Here is an 18143-nt window from a genome sequence, read left to right as displayed (position 1 = left end):
GAGAATCTATACTGAAAATGAAATAACTGTAACAACAGTTTCAGAAACTTAGACTGATAACTTCATATAGAATTTGTGCAAAAGTGTAAACATAAAAAATAGCTTAAAAGCTGACTGGATACCTTCATAGGTAGACTAGTTTTTTGGTTAATTTAATTTATTCCTATACAGCCTTCACACTACATGGCATGTTATTGAATGAGGAATACACTTCCTCATTCCTTCCCACAGTCCTCAGCTCCCACTCCCCTCAACAACATTAAAAATTATTATTCTAATCACATAATTAAAAAAAAGCTGTTGTAGAAGTTGGGGATAAGTAAAATAAACTAGTCAAGAATATATACCAGCAAGACTTTGGATGAGTTTTCTTGTACACAACAGTAAGACAGACATGTTTGGTTAGGAAAGGAAATATCTGTTATTAAGAAATATTAACAAACACCAGCAAATGTTTTTAGATACTAAGTTCTTAAAACTTAAGTGAGTTCCAACAGAGCTTGGAGAGCTGAGAAACACTGAGTGAATCTTTTTGGTAATGAAAGGACATCTGACATTTCATCCAGTGACAACTGAAGCTACAGGCTTTTTCTTCAAAAAAGTTTCCATCCGTCATACAGGCAGGACAAAACTTGTCAGAATTCCACAGGCATTTCTTATTGCTACAAGCAAGATAGAATTAGAATGCAGCAGCTTATTTCTGAAAGAGACTTCACAGTTAGGCAAGCACTTCCTTAAGTTACCTTCTAAATATGCTTTTGATTCTCTTTTCTTAAACATAAGGAACCAAGAAGATTCACCAAGTAGTGCTGTATCACAGTCCCACAAGATTGGAACTAATGTGCTTCCTTCTGAAATGACATTATGGCAATCTGTGCTGTCTGATGTTCTGTACAACTGATGGCATTTTTCTTCAAAGAAGGAGCAACCCTACTTGGAATTTCCAGGTAAATACATTTGCACTGCACTACCTTGCAAAATTAAATACTTCTCATGCTTGAGTGCACACAAATACTGCACATTTATTTTCCACCAAATGCATTTTCATGCCTGAACAGCTTATGGATGTCTGATGGGAGTGCTAAACAGAACCAGAGTCTAGAGGAAAGTTTAGTTTTGTAATTAAAGAACCCTGGAGAAAAGGGTTTTCTCAGTCTATCTTTTTTAGTCTATCTAAAAAAATACAATCAAAGCTGCTCAAGTATTTTTTTAGAAAATAGTTGTAGGAGACCAATTAAAAAATACAGGATAAATTATGTTTTATAGTCTACATCTGAATTGTACAATGTACACATGAACAGCTGCCTGACTGTAACAATAAGAAAACAAACTAAAGAAACCTTGTCCCCCAGCTTCCCAAGAGGGTGTATTTGAAATAAGTATTATTGGAGCCTGAGTGCTCTCATCTCTACTGTGGTCACATTCTGAGCACTGTGGTAACAGCACAACTTAAAATGGTAATGGTGTTGCTGAAGAAAGGGACAAGACATCTTAAAAATCAGTACTTGGCTTGGCCTTTCCATAAGTTGATAGGAAAAAAGACCCCTGAAAACTTGGCACAGGAATTTTGTGGTGTAATGCATATTGCTTTAGGTTAAACCAAAAAATCACCTGGCAAGGAAAAAAAGAGAAAGCACAGCATTAAGCTTTAAAAATAACAAACACAGAGCAAGATGAATAGAAACTAAATATCAGAATTTGGGACTAACAGATTAGTAAACAGACCTAGATGTTAATTCCAAGAAGTTTATTTTCTCTGTTTTGCTTTTAAGAAGCCCCAATTATCACATATTCTCAGTTTAGGTCACACATGCAGGTGTTAACTTGTAGAAGATGGTTCAAAAAATATTTGAAGTGCACTTCATTGATCTCAGAATAACCACTGTGCAAATAATTATAGCAGCAAATGCAATTATACTTGCATAGCTTAAATTTTCTGCAACTCAACCAAATATTTGACTGGTTTTTGTGGAAGTTTCAAAATATAGTTAGCTCCGAGCCAGCAAAACAAGTAACATGCCAGTAAAAAGCCTCTCATCTGTTTTATGTGGCCATAGAAAAAAAATACTTTAACATTTCAACTTTCCATAGAAAATGGTGATTCTATTTTGACTGAACAAGGGCTGTGACCCAATCAGCAACAGTGTGCGTTCCACTTATTGTAACTAATAAATAAGGATTGGAAGCACTACTGAAGAAGCTGTTATTACATATGGAAAAGATAACTTAAACAGCAGCCAAGTTACAGCAGAAGCAAGGTCATAAGGTGTAAAACCAGTAAATGTTTCTGTACTTCCACATGAACCCAACTTCATTGCCACTTCAAGGTGTATTTTATTGACTCCTCCCCTCTCCTAACATAGGTATTTCTTTGCAAAGATTTAGTTTTAAATTTATTTCATTAAGCATATTAATTTTTACATTATATTACTAACAGATCTTAGTTGAATGACAAATCTGAAGAAACAGAAATCTTCCCTCATTGTAATCCTATTTATTAAAAAAATCATTGGCAATCCAGTAGAAAAATTGTCCAGTAATAGCTGTAGTATTTTTAAATAAGACCTGTGATATGGACCCATGTCATTAAGTTTTGTATTTTTTTTACAGCTGCATTCACTACCCAGCTACCCTGCAATCAGTCAAATGGTATCCAGTGTTGTTTTAGGAATGCATTTTATTTTTAATATACTTTTAAAACACTTTTTTACATATTTAATAATGATAATATAATAAATACATGTCTAAAATTATATTTTAAATATATATTTAAATACTTGGTTTCCTGTTTTGTGAATAAAGTTGCTGGATTTAAAAATAAATAAATAAATAAACAAACAGGATTCCCCAAGCCTATGGTCAACAATTAGAAATGCATAAACTTGACTGGGTGTTACAAAGCATCCAATACTTTATTGCTACTTAACATTCAGGAAACAATTGGCACTACACCTTTCATACAAAGATATTATAATGCTCAGTGTCTGCTTCATTTTCTTAGTCAAGCTTAAGCATTATTTATCAGCTTTGAAGCATTTTTCCAATAAAGATTAAGCCAGAAGAAAAAATTAGGCAGATGATTATTTTACCAACACTCAGGGTGTTAATACAGTATTTTTTAAAACTTATAAAGGCTCCTCCTTTTAATCAGCATTTTAGTAGGACAGAATTAAAATGCTGGAAGTTCTGCTCAGTATTTCCTTAAGAAATAATCCTGAACTTCAAGTCAGCATGGGATTGTTAAAATTTAGAGATTTCCTTGAAAATCTAAGTCTCCATAGGTACCAAATAAATGAGGATAATTTGTATTTCCAACTGAAAAGTAAAATAAATATCAAGAAAGCCAGCCAAGTCCCATAAACTAAACCACAGTACCCTCTGCTGGGCAGCCAAACAAAAGGAAGAAAGGATGGTAAAAGATAACAAGGTTTAGGGGAAGAACCCAAAACTGCAGACAGGTAATTATGGAAGTATGACTGGTTTTCAACATACAAGATAGATTCTGATACATCCCATCTATATAGCATACAGCAACACACTACTGATTCTTCAGTTTCAGCACAAGAATAGTTACTTCTCTCCTGTTTACAACTCCAAATCAGAATGTGATTAGATTCACTTTTAGCCATGTTGCCTCCAAAGCCCTTAGAAGTAGCTTTCCTTGAACAACCTGACACTTCTTCATAAAAAATGTAGGATCTGGTAGTCTGAAATCACAGGATCTGTCAAGTCTCATATTTTAAAAATGCTTGGTTTATTGTTTCATTAATAAAACTGTTAAATTAAAAATTAGTAACCTCAAGGAACAGGCAAGAGTGTAGAAGCATACACACCTGACTGTGCATTACCCAGTACCCAATTCTTGACTTTATTTCATGTTCAGAAATATTTGCCACTACTAACTTGCCTTTCATACAAAAAGAGGTCATGCACTACCACATTATGTTATGTCAACTTTTAACAATAATTCACAAACTTCCAAGGTTTTCCATTAAAGTTCTGGAAAACCATGTCAAGTGAAGTCTGCTTTGCATTGCATTGCAACTTCAGCACTGCTGATCATGGTGCCTGCTTAGACAGCAAAGAAAGTTCTTACCCTGTTAAAGCTGTGCTCCAGAGAATCTTCCAGCTGTCCATTACTAGTCACAGGAATTTCTGCTGCTGAATTTTTGGGTGACTCTTGAGCCATTGCACCTTCCTACAGTTTAAGAAGAAACAGGTTAGCCTCGGTCTTAAATTTCAAATGAGTGATCTACATGAAAATATTTTATGTATGAATTTCAAGCAGTTGATTTTATTTCAAACTCCTATTGGTTTTATTCTATTACACTATGCCTGTATACAGTTGTTTAATCATATACTCAAATCACATTATTATGTTAGCACAGCTCAGAGGTAATTTAAAGCTTTAAGATCCAAGAGAAAGAAAACACTAAAATTTAAGCCATTGATATGAGGGGTGGGAGAGTATGACACACAAACAAGACACATGGAGCCAGATAAAGAGTTCCTGTGCACTTAGTCCTTAAAGTACTTTATGACTCTCAAGTAATGGAAAAGGTGATCTTAGGTAAAAAAAAAAATAAATGTACTAGCTAACGATAACCAAGAAGTATTAGAGAAGTGCAATGAGTTTAATCATGTGTTATAAAAATCAAAGTAATTATTCCAAACTTTAAAATAGTTTAACTCCATTCTTATTTTGTCATTACATAGTGCCACCTTCTGGCTAAGGTATGCAATTCTTATTCAGACAACGTCAGTACAACTAAAGTGAAATGCAGAAACAAGAATTTAAAAGCACCAATGCAATCCAGAAATTAAAGTGAAGTTTCAAAATGTAGCTGTGCTATGAACAATAGCAGCAGCAGTGAAGCCAGTGGTTTTAAGAACAACCTAAGATATAACCTAGAAGAGACATTCCCAGAAGGAATGTACACTATTTACAAGCACTTGAAGAGGGAATGGCACCCTAACACTTTCCAAAATGCAAACAGCCTGAAAATTCTTGCTCTCTCTAAAAGCTTCCCCTCACCTTGCAAGACAGTAGTGAACATGACATTCACTAGTCAACTAAAGTGTAAACAGTGAAAAATACTAAACACACAACCACAGCAGTGTTTGTTCAGTTACTTACATAAGAGTTTCCTGAAGTCTTCAAACCTGCCCGTGCACCTGTGCAAGACTGGCAAGGTACACCATCAAAGTGTCCTTGAGAATAGGCACTTTATTCCCTTACAGCTCCTAAATCATCAAGCTGAATCAGCTCTTTTCAGTCAAAGGGGCTCAGGTAGAGGCCCAGTCTCAGGCTGAATCACCAGCAGCTTCTCCAACCACACGTTTTCCCCTTTGGAGAATCAAGACTTTCCCTACAACTACCTTAGCAAAAATGAACTGAAAGCTGTTCTTTCAAACATAACACTTTCCAAAACACCCCCCTAACATGAGAGGCCAAACATTTAGGCACTGCTTTTGAAAAAATTCTAAACACACAGAGAACAGATTTCAAATAATTTAAAAAATGGTCAGTGTGCTACAAATTCAAGAAAAAAATTAACTTTATAACACACTAACTTACCCCATCAGTCCCTCTCACTTAGGATCCAGTAAGTGCCTTCTCTCAGCACTTGGCAAGGGTACCTTGCATGCCATATATTCACACTAGCCTAGCACACCAAATTCTCCATACTGGTCTGGGCTTCACAGCAACTACAACACACAAGAGCTTTTTTTAGTTATTCTTCATAAAACAGAACAACCTCTAAACTCACAGCCTTTAAGTAAAGGAAAATATTGAAGCTCACTAAAATGACTATGTAATTTGTTTCATTTTATAGAATATAGAATATCCTTGAGTTGAAAGGGACCCATAAGGATCACAGAATCCAGCTCCTGCTTCTCACAGGGAGTTGCTATCCAGTACCATTAGATCAAATGTTCCTAATTACCTGCCTTACTGGATTTTAATTTAGGACATCTGTCCAACAGCTCAAGCTTCTTAAGCTTGCTCCAAACTTCACATTTGCTCAAATTCTAAGACTGCTACAGACTATATTTTACTTGACACAATGAAGTGAGGTCCTTCTCAAAACGCTCAGCCTGTCACAGCTGCCTGCACAAGACCAAAACATTAACACTTGCTAACAGAGCTGGGTTTGATCTTCCTGCAAGTTATCAGAAAACAGTGTCAAGGGGAAGTCCTGTACTGTCAGGGGACACACTTCATTTGGCAAGAATCAAAAACAAAACTGCATTTCCAAATTAAGTTAGAGGCAAAACAAATATATGGTGCTTTTCATTAAGAATGTCAAATAATGCTACTAGTATTATACACTGATATATGTGTATGTTTACTCATACACATATCATACATGTATAAACATGCAAATGTTTATACACTGATATATGTATTTATACATTGATATATATAAGTTTATATGTATATGAAATATGTATATGAAATATACATTTCTTCAGAAATATAAATGCTCACATACATATCTCTAATAAATACATGTACTAGAAAACAAAAAAAAATTATTAGCTTTTCCAGACAAGTCATGAAGTAAAAAAAGTCTAGAAGGTTTTTTTAGTAGTTTCTACTTGACCCAAACATACATATAAACTTTAGAGAAAGCAAAAAAAATTACTTGCCAACTTCAGTTTCATATTATGTCTGAACTAAAACATCACCTTCCATTGCTGAAAGGAGGACATTTCACTACTCCCCTTTTCCAGGCCCTACTTGGAACCTCACAGGGTCCCATCTTCCAACCACAACTCATGCCTGCCATGAACAACACTTAACTGACTGCCCTAACAACAAACCTTTTCACCAGGTTAATATTCCACTTTAAGAAGCTGAATCAGTTCCCAATGAGGTCAGACAAGCACCAAAGACATGAAGTGAGCAGCTGAAAAGGGGAAGTGGGAAAATACAATAATTTGGCTCAGCTCAAGAAATCACCACCTGCAGCATTTTATTCAAGAGTCCAAGCTAGCACTGCTACCAAGAGCAAGTCCCTGCTCCTCCTCCTTTCATTTTTTTTTTTTTTCTTGGCCCTTTCCTCATAACTCTTCCCCCTTTCACCCATCTCTTCCCTGGGACAGAACAATGTATTTGTAAAGCAAACAAGATTGCTGCAACCCTACAGGTTAAAAGAAGGTGACCTATGCCAAAAAAGAGGATGTGTAAGTTTTTCCACTCGAATGGTTGTTTAAAACAGTTCATCACACAGCTCCAACACTTGTACCTTCAGAACCAAGGTGGTAATAACACCATATAACACTACCAGGAATGAAGGACTGCTCTCAGCCACAGCTTACTTCAGCATTGCAGTACCTCAAAATACTTTCACAGTAGAGTACTGCCCAAACCAGTGGCCATTTCTCTTTACTTTTGCGTGCCTGTTCCTGCAGCCTCACACAATCCTTGTAAGCTTACTCATCTGAAAGAAAACTGAACCACCAAATCACCATTTCACATTTCAGGCTGTAGCCTGCCCAAATCTATTCAGCTTACAAAACAAATATAGAAGCATAGCAGAAGACTACTGGTTAAAGTAATCCTTTGTTATAGCAGAAGACTACTGGTTAAAGTAATCCTTTTTTACGAATTAAGTTTATTCTTAATAGTGTCTCAAAACCAAACCCACCCATTCAAGGTAATGTGCATGAACTCGTACCTCCATACTAACCTCACTGTGCTACATATATCAGAATTTTTGGCAGTCTGAAACTGTTGCTGGGATTGGTTGATTTCATACTAATATAACTATCACCCAATCACCTCAGAGTCAGACTGTACCTCTTCTGCAGCTGGATGAGATTCATCAAGAGTTGTGGATTCATTGCTGTGTTCTGACATACCTGGAAACAAAATAGGTTTGGCATGCATTAATTTACGTGAAAGAAGCTCAACGCTGCACCTTACAGAAACCAAAGTAGACTTTCAGAAAGTATTTCTTCTGCAAGTTCTGCTAAAGCAAAGACAAGCCTCTCTTTTGATGCTGACCATGCCTTTAGCTCTCCAAAATCTAACCAAGACTATGGTCTAGCATAAAATCCCATTGCCAAAGTAACCTTTCCTGCACTGACTAAGTTAAGCTTCCAACATAAAACCTGTAAAGTTAAACAAGGCTTTTCAGTTTACTGTCTTCTGCAGCAATACACTGCTGGTATCCTAGAACTGCAAAGATCACAGTTTTAAGAATTTAGATTTATCCAAACAAGTTTATATTGATGCTAAACAACTGTAACCTAGTAAGCTGTTCAGTCTATTAACGCCTAAGTAGAAACACATTCCCTTTAATTTTCTTCTCAAAAAAAAAAAAAAAATCTCACCTATAGTGGCAAAGAAAGCCCCTAACACAGAGCACACATGCAAGAAATCAACTATCATGAAAGATAAATTACATACTTAACATAGTTTAAAGAAGTATCTAAATTTTATTTCAAACAGCTGGTAACTACAGGTGACACTACAGAAACTCAGCTGCTTGAGAGAAGACAACCAATCATTAAAAATTAAACACCTGGTCAGTATTGAGTATAGTCACATATGGCTTCAGTTCATTAAGTCTTGTACCATGTTATACACATTCAGCCACATACCAGATCAAGAAAAATTACAGAGGGCTCACCATTTACATTTTATTTCAATTTCCCACGTTATAAAGCATTCTGATTAAAGCTAATTATTAATAAGGTAAGCAGCTTGCATGACAAGAGAAATAAAATAAGGACACGAAAGGCTGAGAAACTGAACCACCTAGATCACATTACACCGGACAACATACTGCTTTACTTTGGAAAACCAAAGGCATAAAATAAGGTATTTTCTCTAGAAAAGCAACTAATTCAGGGCTATCACTGAATGAGGTTGGATTTTTGTCCAACCCATACAAATTTCTTTCAAAGAAATTAAATAATTATTGCCTCTTCACATATCTTCCTGAATGTTCTATCATTCTTTTGAATATGAAAAACCACACAGCAGAGTTGCTGCTTTCTGACCCAGTCCTGCCTAGATATTACTTGTTCTTAAGAAAGCCCTCCATGCTTAACAGCCTATTTCCTGAATAGATAAAAAATTTCCATTATGGACTATAAAAGTGTGATTTTTTTTTTTTCCTCTGATAGTTAGACAAGAAGCTAGACTCATCTTGTGGTGCAGCCTTGGTTAGGACAACCTGTACCTCAGTTTTTCCACATAACTGATCCTGGAGTTATGTTGGTACCTCACATATAAACTTATATGCCATGGTAACTTGCTAAAAAAACTATTAAATGCTATAAATAGTACCAAAAATATTTTCTTTATAGCCTTAACAACTCGTAATAACCTAATCTAGACGGAAGAACCATCTCACAAACCCATGCAGAAGACCCTGCATAAAGACAAATAATTTTTAAAAATCTAAAATAAATCACCCTGTGTTCCAACATACCCCATTTTTTGAACAGTGTTCTCTTCATAGAATCATAGAATTGTCTGGGTTGGAAGGGACCTCAGAGATCATCAAGTCCAACCCTTGATCCACTACCGCTGCAGTTCCCAGCCCATGGCACTGAGTGCCACATCCAGTCTCTTTTTAAATATCTCCAGGGATGGAGAATCCACCACTTCCCAGGGCAGCCCATTCCAATGTCTGATCACCCTCTCAGTAAAGAAATTATTTCTAATGTCCAACCTAAACCTCCCCTGGCACAACTTGAGACCTCTTGTGCCCTCTTGTCTTGCTGAGAGTTGCCTGGGAAAAGAGACCAACCCCCCCCTGGCTCCAACCTCCTTTCAGGGAGTTGTAGAGAGTGATGAGGTCTCCCCTGAGCCTCCTCTTCTTCAGGCTGAACAGCCCCAGCTCCCTCAGCCTCTCCTCATGGGATCTGTGCTCGAGTCCCTTCACCAGCCCAGTTGCCTCCTTTGGACCTGCTCCAGGACCTCAATCTCCTTCCTGAACTGAGGGGCCCAGAACTGGACACAGGACTCAAGGTGTGGCCTCACCAGCGCTGAGTACAGGGGCTCTTCCTGCAAGCAGTATCAACACTTCCAACACAGCTCTGCCAGATCACTCTGACCAACTTGAATCTACAGTTTTCCCTTCTTCATGTTGTAAAGGTGACTTTTGTAGAAAGTTTATCTGTACATTATAGGTTAACTACAGCACTCCCTGATGACTGCTCCTGTAGCATGAGAAAATGGGGATGTAAGTTTCAAATGCTGGATGCAAGGATGAAAACTTTCTACATTTTTACAAAGATCCAGAAGACAATCCTGTGAAATGTTTCCAAAACTGGCAAGTGGATACAGATGTTACTGATAATTAATATTCTGTTACAGATATGCACACAGACCTTTCCATCTCTTCCCAATTTCCTCTTGCAGGTGTCAGGGAAAGAGTCCTTCCTTGTAAGAGGTTGCTAATTTTCAGTACAGCCTGAATTCTGCATTACCAATTATTTTTTTGCTAAATCAGCCACAACTTTAGAACATGCAAGGTGACTGTTAAATGCACCAGGATGTTCATTACCACCAGCTGCAATTACACCCACTCAGAGATGTTCTACTTGAAAAAAACATGCCTGATCCATATTCTGACATCAATTTAAGCCTGAAATCCTGCCCATATCACTCATCTGGATTATAATTTATTTTCCCACTAGACCAATTCTGTAAATTCACAAAAATACTGTACCAGAGTAGTACAGAGGAGATGGAATAGACTGAGAATCTTTCCCCTGTGGCAAAGCCAACTTGAATGCTTATCAGATTACAGCATCAGTCATTTTAAATTATGCTCACCATAAATCAAAGCATACAATTTTTAAATCCTGGAGATTAATATATGATTTCTTCAACTGGCAAAATGAAAGGCAAAGCAAAGCTAAGCCACAACCTATAAAAAAAAATACTAAGCTTCCTCTAGGATGAAAAATCTAGAGACATTTAACCAATTATAATTAGTGGTTATAAGAGCACACTTATGGGCCTTTTAATAAGAAAAAAGGCAAGTTCATGTTTGTTTATTCATGCAATAAGAATTAAATGTAATAAACTATAAATTCATTTTGCATAAGTAATATAACTATGTTAAGAATAACCTCCTTAAGTAAATTACTTATTACCTCAAAAATGAGAACTGTGGGGTTCTCAGCAATTAACAGCTGCTTTTCTAAACAAAACGCAGTGGCTCCATCACTTGTGTGTTTCTCTTAAATTAATAACCAATAAATTAAAAGCAAGATATCTTATGGCCAATTAAAGTTTATTATACCCTTTTATTGTTGTCTAACTACTCCACTGCATAGATAAAAGTTTTTGTACTCTTGCAGAAAATGCAAGTGGAAAATAGGGATCTAGTGCATATTTTCTTAATGTCAGTTTCTCACAAAGAGTCCTGTCACCAATTGTTGGCAAGATCATTACAAAAAGCTTTTTAAAAAGAATCTAAAGAACTGCATTAAACACTTTTCTGCTGCAATCACAGCAGTTTCCTCTTTTTGCTCCTGAACTCTCTGGCATCCCCACTTGCAACATCTGGTTATGCTTGAAAGTTACAAGACACAATGGAGACACAGAAAGGAGAACAGGGCTGCCACCACCTTGCACACACCCTAACTCTGGGTCAACCTGTCCCCGGGTGCTTTAATGCTCTGCTTATCTCCAAGGTAAGGTATGGGCTCCCACTAAGGTCTCAGCTTCCATCACAACAGAAAGAAGCAGGTGATTAAGACACTGCCTCATGTTCCAAGTTTTCCAATCCAATGTTCTTCTGTATTACTTATTCCCTACATTTTAACTGTAGATGTGTGCAAACATTAAAACATACATATGATTCAGGCAACCATTTAGTTTTGAAGTTGCACACTTCAAATAAAGTTGCACACTTCAAATAAAGTTGCACACTTCAAATAAAGTTGCACACTTCAAATAAAGTTGCACTTTTCGAGAGAATCAACAGTTAGATAACAAAGTCATGACCACAAGGGCTAACTCCTTGTTACCAATTCCACCAGGCATAACAACCACACATTAAGACACCAAAGGTACGTGCAGTTCAGGGGATGGAAAATGAAAGGCTATCAGTTAAAAATGATGGATCAGAGACACAGTACAAGCAGCACTCGGAGAAGTGGCCAGAGCTTGGAAACAATGCAGATGCAACCCCTGCTTGTCACCCAACCCCACAGTGTTCCCACGTTTTAAGAACAGTAAGCCAGCTCCAAAAGACAAATTGGAACACTTGAAGCAGTAATTGGCAGGGTGTGGAGTAAGTCCCAGGGGCACGAAATTTATGCAGCCTCTCGTTTCCTTCCTCCACAACCAAACAGCTTCCCTTCCTCTCCCCTAAAATCCACCTTCCACCACGCTCAGGCCCTGCCCGCCCCCTCCGGGTGCCCTCCACGCCGCGGAGCGGGGTCCCCGCCGGCAGCACCGGCAAGGAAACGAGCAGACCCCTAACACACACCACACCCCCGAATTCTACGGCGAAGGCAGCCGCCGGCACCCGGGGCGGGGAGGAGGCCCAGGCGGGCGGGGGCAGCCCCCGGTGCCCCCCAGGAGGGGCTGCAGGATCCCCCCAGGCAGCCGACGGGCCCAGCCGCCCGCTGCCCGCGCCCACGGGGAGCCAGGGATGCGGAGGCCGATGCGACACGTAGGACGGCACGGAGCGGGACGAGCGGCTCTCCCCGCTCCGCCACAGCGACCCCCGGACCGGACCCGGGCCCGACCCCAACCCGAGGCCCGAAGGCCCGGCCCGGCCTCACCCCGACTCGACCCTCACCTGCCGGCGGCGCCGCTTCGGCCCCGAAGGCGTCGTGCTGAGGGAGGCGAAGGGAGGGAGGAAGAGGGGGAAGAAAGAAGCCGGGCAGGGAGCGGCCGGGGCCCCCTCTCCGGCTTTATTTTCTTCCTCCTCCGGTACCAGCAGGAGCCGGAAGCGCTTGGCCGGAAATGCGGCTGACGGCTGCTCCGCCGCGGTGGTGTGGAGAGCTGCGGCCTCTCTAGGCTGCGGAGCCCGTGTCTATGGTCTCTGCCCTCCGAGCTGTAGCCATGGCAACCGGAGCTCAGGCCTCCTCTCCTCACCCCCCCAGCGATAACGCCGACACGACCCGGCCCAACCCGATCCGACCCGACCCTCCTCTTCTACCGGCGCTGGTTCCATACTACCGCCCTGTGGAGGCCTCTGGAAGAGTGGCCCGGCTCGGGGGAAGGGGCACACACACACACACACACACACACACAAACACACACTGACAAGTGCCCAGAGGCAGGGAGGCGGCGGCGAGGGGCTTCGGGGCCCCTTCGCTGGAGGGACGTGGGGACGTGGCGGCTTCTCTGAGGGAAGGCCGCTGTGTGTCGGGGAGGGGGGGGGCTGTGGGGACACCGGTCACTGCGGTGGCACCGTCCGTGTCCATCCTTGGAGGTGCGGAGCAGGCTCCTCAGGCGCCTCCGGGCCTGCTGCGGGGTGCTGGCGGCGGCCCCGGGCTGAGGTGAGGAGCCCCCGGGCTGAGGTGAGGAGCCCGCTCCCGGCCAAGGCGTTGGCAGAGCGAAGCTTTGGGGCGCTGGCGTGCCTGTGCCGGGTGGAATCGGGAGGCTGCTCCTGCCTCTGCCAAGTGCCATGCCCCTGAGGTCAGAGCGCGGGCTTGAAAACCGAACCCATCGGCAGAACGGGAGCCGGACTGCCCCGGAGCGGATGTCCGCGCCTGGAAGACCGCGCTCGGTACCATGGCAGAGGCTTCAGGGAGTCCTTTGCCCCAGCCCGTCGTGAGGAGGAAAAAAAGCATATCGATTGAGGAAAAAATTGACATCATAAGCGCTGTGGAGAGCGGCAAGAAAAAGGCAGACATCGCGGCCAAATATGGCATAAAGAAGAATTCCTTGTCTTCAATTATGAAGAATAAAGAAAAAGTTCTGGAAGCATTCGAATCTTTACGATTTGATCCTAAAAGAAAAAGACTAAGGACTGCTTTTTATACTGACCTGGAGGAGGCACTGATGAAGTGGTACAGGATTGCTCAGTGCCTGAACGTGCCGGTGAATGGTCCGATGCTGCGGCTCAAGGCTAATGACTTTGCCCAGCAGCTGGGACACAGTGATTTCAAATGCAGTAATGGTTGGCTCGATCGTTTTAAGTCAAGGTACGGTTTAGTTTTCAGAGCTCCACCACCTGTAGAAGCAGCTGCTTCTACTGCAGTGGATGCTCCAGCTCTTTGGTACCAAAACGTTCTTCATTGTTATTTAAATGATTATCAGCCAAAAAATATATTTTATATACAGGAGACTGGATTGTTGTACCAGATGTTACCACACAACACATTTGCCTTTAAAGGGGAAACTTGTTCTGTAGGTAAACTAAGCAAAGAGAGAATAACTGTAGTGGTGGGCACAAATTTGGATGGCTCTGAGAAGCTTCGTTTGCTCGTTATAGGAAAAAGCAAAAGTCCACGCTGCTTCAAAGATGTGAAGTCACTCCCTGTAGATTATGAAGCAAACGATAGGGCGTGGATGACTCTGGAAGTGTTTGAACAGTGGGTGCATAAACTTGATGACAGATTTCAAGCACAGCAGAGACAAGTGGTTATTCTTGTTGATTCTCTCCCTGCTCATGCAGAAGTGAAGAACCTGAAGTCTGTCAAGTTAGTGTTCTCTCCTCCAGGTGCTTCTTCATGTACAGCTACAAAACACGGAGCTGTCAGAAGTCTGAAGGTAAAATACAGGCGCTGCCTTATCAAGAAATTTGTTGACTGTGTAGAAGGTAATAAAGAGTTTATGCTGACTCTTCTTGATGCAATTGAGATGTTGCACCTGTGCTGGAGGACAGTGACACCAGAGGCTGTTGTAAAAAGCTACAATGAAACAGGGTTCAAATTGGAAGCCAATGAAAATGGAAGCCACACAGAGGATGAAAGTGATTTCGATTTGATTGCACATGCTCAGGCAGCTGGAGTGGAGTTCCCAGGAGGTTTATCTTTGGAGGAATATGCAGCTCTAGATGATGGTTTGGCAACTTGTGAAATGCCCACAAACAGTGAAAGGATGTATGTCAAAGAAAGCACATCAGATAAAGCTGGGAATTTTGTTGGTGATGAAGATGAGGATGAAGGTGATCGGTTTCAAGGAGCTCAACAGCCTTTACCATCAAAACATGAGGCTCTGAGTGCTTTAGATACCCTTCGAAAGTTTCTCAGAAGCCAAGACACAAATGATTCTCTTCATGATTCCCTAGCTGATCTGGAGAACTTTATTCAACATGCAGTGTGTAAATAAATATTTTAGCCAAGTGTGGAAGCATGTAAGTGAAAAAAAAGACTTATATAAGTAAACAAAAATAGGCAGTTCAATAGCAAAGTGTTGCTGTGATGTCCTCTGGTGTGTCTTGCTCAGGTCCATAGCTATACATAAGGAAAGAAATTTGAAATTATGAAAAAGGGCTATGAACTGAAATTTTTCATAAAATTAGAACACAAAATTAACTGTATTTTTGCAGCAGATGAAGAACAGAAGAAAGTTAGCAGGTTTGTGTTTTGTTTTTTAAAGCAGCTCGTGGATACACAGAAGTGGTGTACTCATTTATTTGAGAGTCAAAAGGCAAACCTTTACTTGGTCTTTGAAGAGGTCAAAAAGGAAGGTCATTCTCTCCCTTTCAGCCTTTTTGGTATTTGGTATAGGTCCTTCAGTGCAGCTCCACATATTTCTGCAGTAAATACAGAAAAATACCACCTTATGCAATAACAAAACCTTACTGAGCTGCTGTTTTCTTTACTGTACTTCCAGGCTTTGCTGTGGGAGTCAAAGCACCAGTGCAGTTCACTGTTATAGTTACCAGTAACAGGGGTGCTGATCACATGAATGCTGTGGGAAGTTCAGTAAATCACAGTACATTTACACAGCTTCAACTGTGGGGTTCATGCAATGTAATCAGATCAGAGCCAAAAATCTCAATTTGTTTGTGACGTGCTCTTTGTGGCTTTTTTCAGAATCTGTTTTAAGTATTTTCCATTTCTACTATTTTTTTTCTTAAGTTAGAGATAGTAATTTTTCCATTTTAGAGGGAGAATAAAATATTTTATGGAAGCTCTTTAGGAAGCCTGTGTAAAAAAGAATCTATTATGGTGCCTATAATTAAACCACAAGCACTGCAGTCTCTGCAGTCTCTAACTTGAATCTTCAGGCTGCACCAGTTTGCCTAAAGCTTTGTTTATTGTTCTTTCTGGTGGAGGACAGTTTATCCATTTTTAAAAGCATTTCAGATAACATATCAAGCTGTTGGAAGACTGAAAATTTGGGGGGGGAGGTGTGTGAAAAAAATGCCTGTGGCTAAAATGTGTGAAGGTTTTACTGAAAAAAAAAAACCCACAAGCTTCTGATTTCTTACTATGCAATATCTGAAGTGAACTCCATCCAAAGGGTATTCTGATGATAAGAAATGTAAATTGGAATTCCAATAAATAAAGTTCTACACTGATATTTGTAAATTCTATGAAAGAGGGAGCCTTCTGTATTGTATCTGTTAAATATTTATTTTGTTCAAATACAGATGCAAATTATTTAAAATTTGGAAGCTGCGTCAAGTTAATCAACACATTTTGCTTGCTGAAGTGCTTTAGAACAAGCTTATGAAAAAAGCTTTTTATTTTGGCTAAGCTTATTTGAAGTTCATCTAAATCCCACTACAGATAATTTTTCTACAGCAATGTTTTGATTTTAAATTCATGGTTTTCTTTGCAACAGCTTTGCCTGTCAAAGGCAGCTTAAGGAAATGTTTGTAGTCTTGGTACAGTCAATGTGGATGTTCTTTAAGATTCAACTCCATGTGGATCTTTTTGGCCCCGGATTCAGATGAAGAGACTCTCTTTCCTTCTAGGAGAATTCTGAGTGTGAAAGTGTTGATCTGTGTGAGAAGGATTTGTGAAAAGAAGCAGTAAATCTGGGCTGAACAGGGGCTTGATCTGCAGGACGAGTCATCTTTGCAAGATGAGGCTTAGAAGATCAGGAGATACAAAATAACATCGTTAGCTGATGGCAAAGTGTATTACTGAGTACTTTCATATTCCCTGATGAAAACAACAGGAGGGATTTACTAATTTGGCCTGGACTTCGCTAATTTGGCCTGGACTTTGAAAGTGAATTGTAGAACTTGCTTTAAAAAACATACAACCCAGTGAAATCCTGTATCTTTAAGGAATGCATGACTTCTTCTGGCCTCTGAGCTCATTCTGAGAAGCCAAGCTCAGATCACTCACTGAAATTATTATTAGGTCAGACATTTTATGTTCTGGCATTATAGCTTTGAAAATTATTTAGGAGCCCAAATATTTCTTTTCACTTGGATTTTGGTCACATTTATAGACAAAGAGAGAATGTGAGATCCATTTTGAAGCTTGTTGCTATTTCAGGTGTTTGTTCCTGGGGAAATGCAGACTCCTCAGATGGGAAATGCTAGCAGTGAAAAAGGAAGTGGTGTGCTATGTAAATGTTGTTTCACCCTGTGTACACAGTTTGAGCCAGAGATTTTGGTTTTTTGCATTGTCTAGGTAAACCACCAGGAGACTGGCTTTTTATGTCCAGTGTAGTATCTTCTGGAGGAAGCACAAGAACATTATTGTGTCCAGTTCTGGGCCCCTCAGTTCAAGAAGGACAGGGAAGTGCTTGAAAGAGTCCAGCGCAGAGCTACTGAGATGATTAAGGGAGTGGAGCATCTCCCTTATGAGGAAAGGCTGAGGGAGCTGGGTCTCTTTAGTTTGGAGAAAAGGAGACTGAGGGGTGACCTCATCAATGTTTTCAAATATGTAAGGGGTGAGTGTCAGGGAGATGGAGTTAGGCTTTTCTCAATGGTGACCAGTGATAGGACAAGGGGTAATGGGTGTAAATTGGAGCATAGGAGGTTCAAGTTGAATATCAGAAAAAATTTTTTTACTGTAAGGGTGACAGAGCCCTGGAACAGGCTGCCCAGGGGGGTTGTGGAGTCTCCTTCACTGGAGACATTCAAAACCCGCCTGGACACGTTCCTAGGCGATGTACTCTAGGGGGCCCTGCTCTGGCAGGGGGGGTTGGACTAGATGATCTTTCAAGGTCCCTTCCAACCCCTAGGATTCTATGATTCTATGACTGCATCATATGTTAAAAGGAACTTTTTTTCTACAAA

General features: G+C 40.3%; 2 protein-coding genes across 7 annotated transcripts in view; one reads left to right on the top strand and one right to left on the bottom strand.

Moving 5' to 3' along the window:
• Window positions 1–13001, bottom strand: part of ARFIP1 (ARF interacting protein 1) — a 43983-nt gene extending 30982 nt beyond the window's left edge. Inside the window, exons 1-3 of one of the 6 annotated variants that reach the window (XM_071742953.1) lie at window positions 12783–13001; window positions 7790–7869; window positions 4097–4198 (exon numbers count right to left, since the gene is read on the bottom strand). In XM_071742953.1, coding sequence (XP_071599054.1) covers window positions 4097–4198; window positions 7790–7867 — 180 coding nt within the window. In that variant the 5' untranslated portion in view covers window positions 7868–7869; window positions 12783–13001. Of the gene's footprint in view, window positions 1–4096; window positions 4199–7697; window positions 7870–9449; window positions 9472–12782 lie in introns of those variants that run through there. The other 5 variants (XM_071742954.1, XM_071742958.1, XM_071742952.1 and 2 more) reach the window with 5 other exon arrangements.
• A 510-nt stretch (window positions 13002–13511) lies between these two features.
• On the top strand, window positions 13512–17090 carry TIGD4 (tigger transposable element derived 4). The gene has a single exon (XM_071742951.1). It carries the CDS (start codon window positions 13724–13726, stop codon window positions 15263–15265), a length of 1542 nt encoding a protein of 513 aa, XP_071599052.1. The 5' UTR covers window positions 13512–13723; the 3' UTR covers window positions 15266–17090.
• Window positions 17091–18143: the final 1053 nt, after the last annotated feature.

This window comes from Heliangelus exortis, chromosome 4, assembly GCF_036169615.1.
Source record: "Heliangelus exortis chromosome 4, bHelExo1.hap1, whole genome shotgun sequence".
NCBI classification, from domain to species: domain Eukaryota; kingdom Metazoa; phylum Chordata; class Aves; order Apodiformes; family Trochilidae; genus Heliangelus; species Heliangelus exortis.
This window is presented reverse-complemented; position numbering and strand designations above follow the sequence as displayed.